We start from the raw sequence: 13,024 nt of genomic DNA, 5'->3' as shown, positions 1-13,024 counted from the left end.
AAGTCTGCGCAACGTTTGACTGGAAACCACAGAAGCAAACAAAATGAAATAGTCAAAATTACACTTGAAAAATCAGCCAACAACAAGACAGTGATTGTCTGCTTAAACAAACCAGGGACAAAGAAAGGCTCACTTTGTACTTTTACTTGTATAATAGTGTAGTTTTCTGTACAGACTTTAAGTACACAATGAACATAATTATTATCTTTCTCTATGCTGAAAAAATCTTACAATGCTCGTCACAATCTTGATTTAGATTCTGTTGCTTTCAGCTGCAACAGTGGACTTTTCTCTATCACACACATTTACATTTGTCTGGCATTTCCCTGCTGTATCCATCTAAATCTGACCCCATTCCCATGGATTCCCACGAGCCTCTTAAGGCCTGTGATACTGTTCCCTTTGTCTAACTTAGTGGTGGGCTGGCAGGCTGGCACTGAATAAAAAAATGGCAACGAATAAATAAATGTGAGGAGAGACTTAAGTTCTATCAATGACATGGGTTTATGCCAGACACATGGCCCCTGATTTGGCAGCTTAAACAATACTGTTTAAATCTCTGCTTAAACTTCCACATCTCCACATAAAACATGCTGACTTTGTTCCAGTGGAAATAGAAATGTTGGTGAGAAGGAACACTTAGAAAATTTGATTTGAAAGTCATATTCTTTATTTCAAACTGCTTTGTTGAAAAAGGTACATGGCGATAAGATACAAAAATACGTTAATCTGTATTTCATGCGCGAATGTGAACAAATACATGAGTTTGACAGACATCAAGTTTTGCTTTTACAAATGATGCCATATTACCACATGTAATCTGCAGTAAGTACCACATGTCAGTGCCCAGGGTTAGAAAAAGTTAAAAAAAAACAAAACAACAACAACAAATATCCAAAATAACGTAGAAAAAACACAAAATTTCAAAATATTTTTGTAATTGGTACCTATAAATTGTTCTATCTACTGGTTGTGGCACATTTTGAAATTACCAGCTCTGTATGTCAAAAACATGGCCATTGTGGTCCACAGAAAACATTTAGGGACACATTTTGAGGTGCAGTCACTACAGCATGACTATCAATGAACTGGTGTAGGAGCTTAAGTGATCATTAGTATTAATCAGTTCTTAAAAAAAAAAAAGAATACCAGTGGACATATTACAGCTCATAACCGCAAGAAAAATATGTGAAACTGTCAGCTGTCGGGGTGGATTAGCATCCAAACATGTGATAGTTGTACTGTGACTGCTGTAATATTATATTTCTTGCCATCAGGGGTACATTTTGTTTCAGGAATTTACTATTCAGTTGAAATCCTGCTTGTATGAGTCAGTATAAATTGTATAAAAACTACATTTTACAAAAAAGCTGCAAGTATTAGACAAAATCGGTACTTTTGCTTTAAAAACACCATGGATGTGTAAAGATCTATCGTTAAACCATCATTATGAAGTAAAAAAAAAAAAGAAATGTTTTGTTAGAACAAACCAACACATTGCTCAAGGTTATAATAGTAAAAATGCTTTTCAGATTGTAACTGGGAGTTGATCTAATAGGAGATTTCTCAGCAGAAAAGGTCACAGATTAAGACATTTACATTCAGTTTCTTGGCAGTTAATTTGATCACAACTCCTCTGGTTATAAAAAACCTTTCTGCGTTTTCAGAAGTTGAAGAAAAAGAGATTCAATTCGGATTAGAGATGGATCCAACCTATTACTTACTGCAGTATGACATGTATTTATCCGTAGCTCAACAGCGACAGTCAAGTTATGTTCATGATTTTGTCATCCATTTATTTATTATTTTAATTGATGTGAAAACTGAGGAAATAAAATAACACGTTGTTTTCTTTTAGAGAAATTTTAAAGCAGCACGTATCATCCGCACAGGAGCATTTTTGCTCGAAATCTTGAACTTCACGCGTCTTTACATTCTGTGGAAGACAAACTAAACTTAGATGATGTTGACCATTAAGTTCTTGTCTCTGTCTCATCAGTCATTTTAACACTGTTGCCCTTTACCCAACAGCCCGTGTAAAATCAATGAATGCACAGCTAGAGAAAAACAAAAATGAACGGCTACAAACTATTTTGCCTTTCATTACATATGGGCATAAAATGTACAGTATCTGCTTAAGGGTTATCACAGCTTCAGAAAGGTATTGAGTTCATGCTAGTTAAGATCCAAAGCTTATCTGCTTCATTGTTGATTTAACTGGTTGTGGTTGTTGCTGCTCTTTGGTGGTTATGGCTTCCCTGCTTCTATCTACCTCCCCTCACTGATCAGCCTTGTAGCAGTAGACGCCATAAGACTTTTGGCTCTTGTCAGGGAATCCAACTAAACGCACTGCAGCTTCTGTGGGGCTGCAGTTCTTGCGGGGCCTGGAGATGGGGTAGCGGACACTTCCATCAGCCAACCAGCCGGCGTCGCAGCGATCGTAGCCCTCAACCTTCCAGGCGGAGTACATGTGGCCCACCTTGGCAATCTCAGCGCCGTCATTTAAGCATGCCTGCACAGCCTCGTCGAAGGTCAGCCTATCGGGCTGGACCAGCCAATACAAACGTCCTGACAGCAGAAATAAAGCAAAAGAGTTGGTCAGAAGAAGAAGTTACTCTTTATGTATGAAATGGCATACATTTTTTTAAAGCTTACCCTTGAGGGCCGGAGCATAGCAGAACACATCATAGCGGCTCATCCTGTTTTGACGTCCATAGCTTCTGAGGCCAGGCCCGCTGTTGGTACCACCACAAGGAGCTCTAGGTTTGGTGATGGGATACTGCACAGTGCCATCGCTCAGCCAGCCAGCATTGCACCAGTCCAGACCACCCTTCCAGGCCTCAAACAGCTGGTCAAAGGTGGCACCCACAGCACCCTGGTCTGCACAGGCCTGCATGGCGTCTTGGAAGTTGAGGTTGTAGCGGCCCACATGAGGGGAGTACGGGAATACCACACCTGAATGAGGAAAAACAGATAATATTACTATGATAATAATGAAGGGCCATTAAAGGTCATGATTTTCTTTCTTCTAAGAAAAAATAAGTACCCCTTTGATATTGTCTTCATTTGTCCATAAATTTTCCTTAAAATATAATTAGATATTCACCTACATTACAATTATGAAACAGCACAATTTACTTTAATTAATGATACTCAAATCATTGTAATGTTTTCCTTTACACTGAACACCATGTAATCATTCACAGTGTGTGCTCACAAATTTATGTCAACCCCTAGGCTAATATCATCAGCAAAAGCTAATTGGAAACAGGAGTTTGCACCCCTGGAGTACAATCAATGAAAAAAGATTGGAGATGTAAGTTAGAGTTACTTCAGCTAATGGAAAAAAAACAAAAAAAACATCTGAGCTTGAGCCTGCTAGGTATAGAAGGGAATCTCAAGGAACTTACACTTGAAAATTGTTCATTACACAGTGCAGGAAAGGGTTAAGAAATAATTTCAAATAATGAAGATACTGATCAGTTCACAGTTACACAAATTGTCTAAAACTAACATGATTTAGTACTGTGTCTCCTCTGCCTGGATAATAGGCTGCCAAGTAAGATAGTTCTAAAGGTACAATGCAGAATGAAGCCCCAAGTGACATCTTAAGACTTAAAGGACTCCTAGGATCTAGTCAGCATCTCGGTTCATGAGTGTCCATGGCAGGACACCGCTGAAGTTCAGTGGTTTTGTAGCTGATTTGCTTCTGGGTCTTGACAGTAACTGTGAAGTTACCTTAGCAGAAGCAGAAACTAAATAAAAGTTGAGCGATGCAGCACGACAATGACCTTAAACATTGAACAAAACCTGAAATGAATGAAAGAAAATCTCCTTTTTGTAGTGGCCCTGTCAGAGCTCAGACCTTAATCCAGTAGATGTACTGTGGAAGGACTGCAAGAGAGCTATTCACACCACACATCCTCAGCATATGGCTGAGCTGAATTCTACAAGGAAGAACGGACCTAACTTCCAACTGAAAGTTGTGCAGGTCTGATCTGCAACCTAAATCCAAGGTTTGTCTGAGTAGAGCATTGTGAATTTTTAATGGCTGTGTTTAACACAGACACAAATTACAAGAATTGTTGTTAGCTTACTCATGTCTTACATGAAGATCAGTTCATATTCTTTGATCTAGTTATACCAAAAATCTGTAATTCCAAATGGATCATATCCTTCTTCTTGTTACTGGATGTCTTCTGTGGCCATGCACAAAACAGTTATCGTGTTGTATAGTTTTGCTAGCATAGTTTGCTTTTCTTCCAGTTATGATGGTGATTTACAGCAATGCAGGCCAGAATGTGTGTGTGGTCTTGGAGTCCACTGCAGCCTCTCCAGGAAAGCTGGTATAGCTGCCATACAGCATGTTTAGTGTTATATATGTGAATATAGGCCTATTAGTCTTTTAGGTACAGCGGCTTGCAACATGTTGCCAGTGGTCTCCAGAGGCCAGACGTTGCTAACTCATTAATTTTATGTTTTTTGGCCGCTCTGCACAGAAAAAAGAGTGATCTTATGGAAAAATAGGTGCTATGTTCTGCAGCATTAAACTTCAAAGTATTATAAAATGATTTAACTGCATGTATCTAACAAGAGGTAGTAAAACATTGATTCAAAAGTGCATTTACACATCAGTACAACCTAATTCAAGAGAAGTCTTCCTTAGAAGTCTTCCCTATGCCAAGTGTTACCTCAATACATTATCTAATGTATTTCATGATTATCAAAAAGGTGAGTGGACACTGACAAATGACACTAAAGTGTTCTGCGTGCTGATTTTAGTGAGTCACCCTTCAATATTTCAGGAATCTGCTTTATTTTTACATGAACATGTAAATAACCGTGCTTGCATGAAAATGACTTCCTCTTGGTGTGCCTCATTTTAAAAAGGAAGACAGTATAGTGATTATAAAATCAAATGCAAGTCAGATGTTTGAGGATATGGACTGGAAAAGATGGAAAATATGTTTCTGTTTACTGGTGCTGAACAGTATTCAAATGTAATCATGACTGAATCATTGTAGCAGTTTGGATAAATCATCACAAGCTGTCTGTTCTTTTTCCTCCCTTGTACCACAAGACAAGGAAATGTGGACGGTTTCAATAACTAGAAACAAAAACATTTCTGAGGCTGATCAGTAATTATGCCCTTTTAGCAGGGACGGGAAAATGACAAAATAACGGAAGCTGATTATACACTAATGTCATCACAGCTGGTATATTAACTTACACTCTAAGGACCATTTCAGAAATTAGGTTTAAAAGCACCAATTAAAAAATGGGATTTACCATCAATGGCACCACCTTGCACCTCCAAGATGATCTCCTGCACCGTGTCTTCCACCCCATTGATGATCTCACAGTGGTATTTTCCCATGTCTTCCTTGGAGACTTCGGTTATTATTAGGGAGGCATCGTCACTGTCAAGCTCCTGCAGGAAGACACGGTCCTCGAAGCTTCCGTAGGTCTTCTTGTGGAATCCCATTGAAACCAGCACATCCTCATTCAGTGATTCATCTTCAGCCACTTTGGTCCACCTCACTCGGATACCGATGTTGCCAAAGGATGTGGTGTCTGAGCTCTGGAGCTTGCAGGGCAGCGTGACATTGCTGCCAAGATCAGCAAAAACCTTGACTAGAAAAGAAGAAAATATGATATAACTTAATATGGCTTAATGGTGATTAGGTTTATGGTGCTTGGACTTGGAAAACATCATGTGATGTTTACGGAACTTGGAACTATTTTTACGCATTGATGGATTTTTCTTTTCTTCACAGTGCTTGGCATAAAACTGATGTAGCAAAGGCCTGCTTGAGAAAACACCAAAAAAGGAAAAATTTCCAAACAATATTTCTCTACCTCACTTTTGTACACATCATATGTTTTGGCTCTATTTGTATTGTTGTAATCTGTGCATACATGTAAGCAGTTACAGTTCAAAGCATTCTCTGACACAAATCTATCAAAGAGTCAAGAGGTATCCTTTTTGCTTTATTAAATATAGCACCAGCCAGTCGTCAAACCCTGGAGCCAATCGTCCTCTTCAGTCTCCATCCTGCTGTTGTCAGGCCTGGCAGTTATAAGCCTTTGGTTCCTCAGCATTAACCTTCAAAATGAAGTGCTTATCTTTCATCCGCTCCATCTGATTCCACTTAGGTATGTCAGGCACCGAATGAATAACAGGAAAAGGGAGCAGATAATATACTTAACAAAATACAGAATCCTGCTGTCATCATCATTTTGTCTTCGGCTTTTTTCTTCTGTGCACTCCCTTTCTATCTTCCCTGTCCAAGCGAGGCCACCCTTTAACTCAAAATGGCAGCTCATCGGTGTCTCACCATGGGTTCCCATCATCTCCCTGACCTCCATGTTTAGACCTCACAAGACTTGCTTAGTTAAGGAGACCTCAGCCAGCAAGGGGTGGCCTGTGCCAGACAATAACAAGCACCATGTGAATGGATGTACAGGACCTCTGACCCCACTCACACAGTCATCACCCACTTCCACCCCTCACATGCTGCCCTCCACCCCCCAACACAACACACAAACACACCACGGGTCACGCCTTAAACAATCAAACTTGTAACCAGGGATGCAGCCAGAACAACATTTTAACTGAGGTCCAGAAATATAAATGAATAAAACAAATAAAACAGAAATTGTACTCTTTTCAGTTGCTTACTAGAGAAAAATAAGTTTATTACCTGTTAAATGTCTGTGAATAACAAAATAACCTACAAACAGAAAATCTACTTTTAAACCTAATAGAACTATTCTAAAAGAAAAATAAAACTTTTCTAAATGATTTTCTAAAATAAATAAGTTTAAAAAGGTAAGCAACAACAAGATAGTCTAACTGTCTGTGACTATTCTTCCACGCTGTTGTCATTATTTTCTGCCAAATATAAGCGTGTTTAGATCCTGTTGCTGTTAGGTTTGATTAATACTGGTCTTGCTTTAACTTTTTGCCATTTTCTGATTTCCTACACTGTTAAAGTAAAAAAAAAAAAGACGATAAAGATGAATACATAAGGGCAGGACCAGAAATACATAGGATTTGACTTGTTAAATAAAGCTTAATTAATAAATAGGTGGGCACCCACAAACAAAAAATAATAATAAACAGTTAAAAAAAAAAGTAAAAATAAAGTAGCTCTCCTTAAAATGGTGTGGAGATGAAGATTTTTGTAATATTTGGTACATGCATGCAGATTACATAAACTGCAAATATTAGTAATAAAGGTTGTGAAATATTACTACCAATAGTAGGAGGCCTAATTATTTTAGATGTTATCATATCGTAATGTAAGTATAATACAATCTCAATAATATATATTTAAAAAGTCATTTACAGAAGGTCCTGACAATTGTTCCCTGTTAACTCAGTAGACTAGTCCTTGCTCTTAAGCAAAGATGTTTTTTGGAGACATGATTAGATTAAAAAAAAAAAAAAAAACAAAACGACACTGATCTGAATGACCCATGTTAGCTAGACAATCTTATCTAGCTAATCTGCAAGTTAGGTGGTACAGAATTGTATTGTATTTATGTTTACTGAGGGTGACCATATTTTGGTCACTAGTTAGTCGACACTAAAATGTTTCTCACTGCTGGCAGGCTGTTGTTTCTCTTACCTAGCCAACGCGACAGAAAAATTGACCTCTTATAACTGAATAATAAGTTGTAATTGGCTGAAATACTGTAAGTCTTATTTTGCTTGACTGATTCGACCACACTGCCTACGCAGAATTCCCTCGGATTTATTGGCTGTTGAGTGAGGCTATGCTCTCACATTAGTCTTGCAGTTACATCACTGGGGGACGATGTCAGCAACGCTTTCGTTCAAAATGTCGCTTAATTCAAAATGTCAGCCTGAAAGGGAGATAATTACCAAGGTCCAGACCTCATACTGGCTACTGGGGTTGTTGTAAATGGAAGCATGATGAGGTAAGAGGAAATGCACGAGACTTGTCGTATAACATGGTTCTTACTTAACTGACAGAAATCGACTGGCGTTTTAGCTATAGCAGTCTCAGACATAATTGCAACCATGCAATTTTTGGCTCAATCCAGATTCAGTGTTTTGAGTGTCTGGAGCTGCTCTGTGTCTGATTTATTTTCTACCCCTTTAATCAGTATGGATGATCTGTGTCTAGAGCAGTCAGTCTCATTTCTGACTCAAGATGCCAGCATTCATGTTGAGGCGCCTCCCTTTGAGCAGCCACACCAGAGCCATGACTGGAATACTGTGTCACTGGCTCTTGAACAGGGAGAACGTTTCCCACAGGGGTAATGCAGGAAATAAAAGGGGCTACTATTTTGCTGCCTTCTGCTCTGATCAACCCATAATCTTCCCTCCACACACACACACACACACACACACACACACACACACACACACAAGAGTGACACTAAATTGACTTCTAATCAAACCCATGCCTGATACGTTCTAATCCTCCAATGTAACTTCACAGTAGACACGTGTCTGGACTTCGTTCAGTGGCACTCGGATCATTAGTATTGAGCACTCCTGCACAAGGATTTAATTAGCAGACGCACTGCTGACAGACCTAATCTACCCTTCAGTCCCACCGTATGCCACTTTATATTCTATTTTCTCATTTCTTTTATACGGCTGCACATGCCAGTGACTACTTCTATTACCGAACCACCACACCCAGTAGCCTCACTTGCCTCTTGAGTGGTCAGCGAGATGCCAGGTATTTTATGAGCTTGGAAACACCCTCCTGCCGCTGCTAATTACTCATGTCTTCGAGAGCAGCGCAGTCTGGACAAGATTCCACTTTGAATGTTTTGTCGGTGAGAAATGACTCACAGCCTCTCTGTGCCTCATAAATTCTCTGCATGGGTAGCGCTTGCATGAAGTGTGATTGAAACCTGGGAGATCCAGAGTGACTAAACTGGTGATCAAAAGCTCTGGCAAAGGTGAGGGGCAGAGGTGATGTCACCACCAAGTCGCCAGATGTGATGCCACCCGATACTCATGGCTAAAGATTTCCAAATTTCTAAATTTCACTGTGGAAATTAGAGTACATTGAATAAATGAGTTCATTATACTGTGTTGTGGAAACATTGTTGTGTCCAAGGATGAAAACCAATGTGGTTTGTTAATCCTGAAATGTGAGATGGAAGAAGGGGATTGAGTAAATGCCATGGAGCATATGCTGAGAAATGAGCTTGGAATGAATCACTGTGTGTACACTAACTTAATACCTTATAGAACATGAAATGAAAGTATTCTAAAGAACTCTGTCTCCTAGGCATATGCATTCTGGCGCGACCTTGATGGTAATAATGCCTGAGAGACAGTAGGAGCAGACAGAGACAGGCATGTTGCAAGTAATTCCACACTCCTTCCTGATTCTGCAGTTACCGGCAGACACATGTCCCACGGGAGAATGTGGCCCCGACCATGTGTGGCTCACTGCACTCATAAAGCAACAGTTTTGTGTATTTTTTGGGGAATAGAAGGAAGCCTTTCTTGTCATTGACAAACTTCAAATCACATTGGACTCACTGGGATCAAAGGTGGCGCCGCATAATCTTATTTAACAACAACAAAAAAAGGTTGGTCAAATAATACCAAGCATTTTGTATCTGAAAATTTTGTGAAAAGTGCAGTTGGAAATGAAAACACGGCAAAGAAGTAAATGAACACATGTGTCTAACAATAAAAAAGCTCAGCAGCTGCAGCCAAGACCTACTGCCATTTTATTACCAAGCCCAATTCTCTCTCACTCAGTAAAAGGCTGCATTAGCGAATGATTGAAACCATCTGCTTCTTTGCAACACCGAACTGTAAATTAACAACAACATCACAGTGATTCAAGCCTACTCAGTGTCCTGTATCACAAACTACAAGAGTCTAATTATGCCGTTAAACCCCATAAGCATTTGAGCTTTAAGTTCCTGAATGAACAAAATTGGCTCGAATCCGTGAAAGGATGGAAATCTGCAGAGTGCATGTTTATATCAGCCTATACACAATGTGCCACACCCTCTGACAGAGCAGCAAGGCATGAGATGCTTTGCAACATCTCACAGCTTTGCTCTCTTCTGTTGCTGGCCTGCTTGTGTCAATATGGAGAAAGAATTAACGAGCACAGCTGGGACAAACACAGCGGGCAAACTCCTGCACACTATTCCCAATAAAGTCTTTCCTGCGTTCTTCCATGCAGAACTAGCACAACACAAAGTGTTAGTGTTTGCACACTCACATGGGTTGCACATCAACACACATGTACAACAGCATGTCTTCAGACTCGATTGTTAAATTTCTGTCAAGCTGAATTAACTCCCATGCAACGGCATTGAAATCGGCCCCACCAACATCTCATCTCCCAGCCTAGACACGTTTTCAACTCAGCCCCCAGCCTCAGCCCATTTTCAGCCGAGCCCCTTTTCCCACCCAGCCCTAGCAACTGGGCCAAGCCTCAGCAACCAACAACCACAGTAAGCATTAGACTTAACAGACTATTACCTCACAGGGAAAGACACAGTCATTTGGCTGCTTTTCAGCATGGGGTTCTATACATTTGGCTCTGGGTCATTAATCTTAACTTCGCTCTTGTCAGGCTGCCTGTTACCATGGCCGATTTCCAAAAGCTCCCAGCGCCAGAGTGAGTCAGTAGGTATAAGGACAGGCAACGCCCCATGAACAGACACAGAATACACTGCTCACATGGCTAATAAAGCACACTGTATGGAACAATGATTGACCTCAATGGAGCTGAGCAAATGCTTTGACATGATGCAGACAATTATAGAATAGAATAGAATAGAATAGAATAGAATAGAATAGAATAGAATAGAATAGAATATTCTTTATTGTCATTATACAGTATATAACGAGATTGCAATGAGGTCATTTATAAACAGTCAAGTAGTGTAAATTCATACACACACATGCATGCATGCACGCACGCACACACCTGTGACATCACTGGTCTGTGAGAGAAATTTCAGTGTTTGGATCAAAAGGCATAATATCCTCCCAGAGTGAAATCCTGCTCCCCACAGATGAGCTATTTCCTCTGCTCTTGGAAGGAGAGAGAGCTGAGACATCCCTAATTTGACATCTACTGAGTCAGCTTGCAAGGCTGCTGAAAGCACATTAAATATCACTCAATACATATAACATGAGGGCTTCTGGCTAGTCTTCTTTTCCTCCTCTTCTTTCACCACAGTAGCAGCTCTGTTCTAGTATTTTATAGCTTGCAGTTGCAACAGCCATCACATCGTGTCATACTGCAGGCAGGTGTGAATTTGAAATTACAACAGCCTCTTGAAGGAGTGCAGGTGTTGGCTGATAAGATGCCTTTCCTAAGTTTTCATTTTCTTTCTGCTGCTACAAGTGACAGAAAGTAAAATTACAGAAAAAAAATGTGACAAAAAGGTCTAAATTTCACAGGGGGACATTCCTGGCTGTTCTGATGAGAATTTACGCCCTAAAAGGACAAGAATTACTACACCAGTCGCAGCCACTGTGGCACTTGTGACCCATTTTAAGAGCACAACTGGAGCTGTTAGATTTGGTATTAGTAGTGTTTTTGTCATTCAGTAGCGCAGGCAGTAAGCCCCTGTGAATGACAGGCTAATTTATTCACCAGTCAGTCCATGCTGTGGGGGTCTCTATGCAGCAAGTCAATGAGTCAATGGTGAGTCATACTGTGTCTGTGTGTGTGTTACCCCAGAGACGACTCTGTTACCTACTGCTACAATGACCCTGTTGTTACACAAGCCTGTACTGTGGTACCGCTTTACTCACACAGTTCATCCTTCCTGTTGCTCTTCTCCTGGCACAACTTGTACATACACACACGTGCAATCATAGAAAAAATACTAGCACACACACTGACACACAATCAGCCACATATTTTAAAAAAATCTAAGCATTTTTCCATCATTTGAATCTTACCTGATGGTGATGAGGGAGGGCTTGTCACTTGGCTGTACGCGCTGCCAGCCAGGGTCAGGGAGATTATTGTGATGCACAGCAGACTCATCATTTTCTCTATTTCTTTCTTCTTTTTTTTAACACAAAGGGCCCTCTTCAATAAAAATACAAATATTAAACTTCACAATAAAAATGCACTGAGTTATCTAAACTGTAAATATTTAAAGAAAGTTTAGCTAGCAATTTTATCTTCTCTTTTAATTTTTATTTATCGAGCTGTCCCTCTTTCCGTTTGTCTTTGTGCAGCAGCCGCCTGTGGTGCTACTGGAAAGTTTGGGCTCCTCAGAGGTCCAGACAAGTGCCTTTTATTGTAGCCTAACGTGGTTGAGACCACTCCTCCTCCCCTCAGCCCATCACCATGCTTAGCTCCATACTGGCTCCCCTTTGCCACTTTATTTATGAAAAACTCCCGCCTCTCCCTTGGGAAAAAAAGGGATAGAGCAGAACTCCAGCCAAGTAACCTGCAGATAATTATCCACAGTGATATGTGTATCAGATAGAAGTGGAACTACAATGATCCATGTGTTGAATGCAATATGGCAACAATTAAACAACTTAGGTAATATTATTATGACTAATCTGATGCAAATTTATCCTAGGCAGAGGCATAAAACACAGTCCTAAAACAGAAATCTTCACCTTCACAATGTCTGATTTTCGGGGGGATTTTATCACATTTCGTATTATTCTTGTTTTATGAACTCTTTTTGGCTTTAATTAAGGAACTTTAACAAGTGAAAGCCTCCAGAGTTAAAAGTAATTATTTCATAGCTCTGAACTGTGAATGGCCAGAGCATTTTTTTCTGTCCTCACACAGATGCAAACACACACTTGCATTAAACTGTCTTACACATACATTTGATGCAAGTCCAGTAAATGTAAAAGGGTTATAAAAATGATGCATAGTGCACACAGTGGGTCTGCCTGCAAGTCATTCTCTTTTTTTAAAATCTCCTTTGCCTCCCTTATTTATTACATTCTCTTCCCCTTTCTTTCTTTCTTTCTTTCTGTTTTGTTCTCTGTAGCACTTCTTCTTTTGTTATAAAC

General features: G+C 39.9%; 1 protein-coding gene across 1 annotated transcript; it reads right to left on the bottom strand.

The window, feature by feature from the left end:
• Nucleotides 1–647: 647 nt before the first annotated feature.
• LOC111576008 (hyaluronan and proteoglycan link protein 1-like) lies at nt 648–12,260 on the bottom strand. Its single transcript, XM_023281492.3, has 4 exons — nt 11,939–12,260; nt 5,290–5,634; nt 2,656–2,955; nt 648–2,568 (listed from the first exon to the last, which is right to left on the bottom strand). The coding sequence occupies exons 1-4, from the start codon at nt 12,027–12,029 to the stop codon at nt 2,279–2,281; spliced, it is 1,026 nt and encodes a 341-aa protein (XP_023137260.1). The 5' UTR covers nt 12,030–12,260; the 3' UTR covers nt 648–2,278.
• Nucleotides 12,261–13,024: the final 764 nt, after the last annotated feature.

Source organism: Amphiprion ocellaris, chromosome 6 (assembly GCF_022539595.1).
Source record: "Amphiprion ocellaris isolate individual 3 ecotype Okinawa chromosome 6, ASM2253959v1, whole genome shotgun sequence".
NCBI lineage: Eukaryota > Metazoa > Chordata > Actinopteri > Pomacentridae > Amphiprion > Amphiprion ocellaris.
Note: the sequence above shows the minus strand (reverse complement) of the source record. Positions and strands in the feature narration are given on the sequence as shown.

What these genes read in the sequence shown, in the direction of transcription:
- LOC111576008 (XM_023281492.3), bottom strand. Translation starts at nt 12,029, where the DNA reads ATGATGAGTCTGCTGTGCATCACAATAATCTCCCTGACCCTGGCTGGC. An exon ending in CCCTCCCTCATCACCATCAG is followed by an intron (nt 5,635 to 11,938) that starts GTAAGATTCAAA and finishes CTTCTTTTCTAG; the next exon opens with TCAAGGTTTTTGCTGATCTT. An exon ending in CTATGCTCCGGCCCTCAAGG is followed by an intron (nt 2,569 to 2,655) that starts GTAAGCTTTAAA and finishes TTCTGCTGTCAG; the next exon opens with GACGTTTGTATTGGCTGGTC.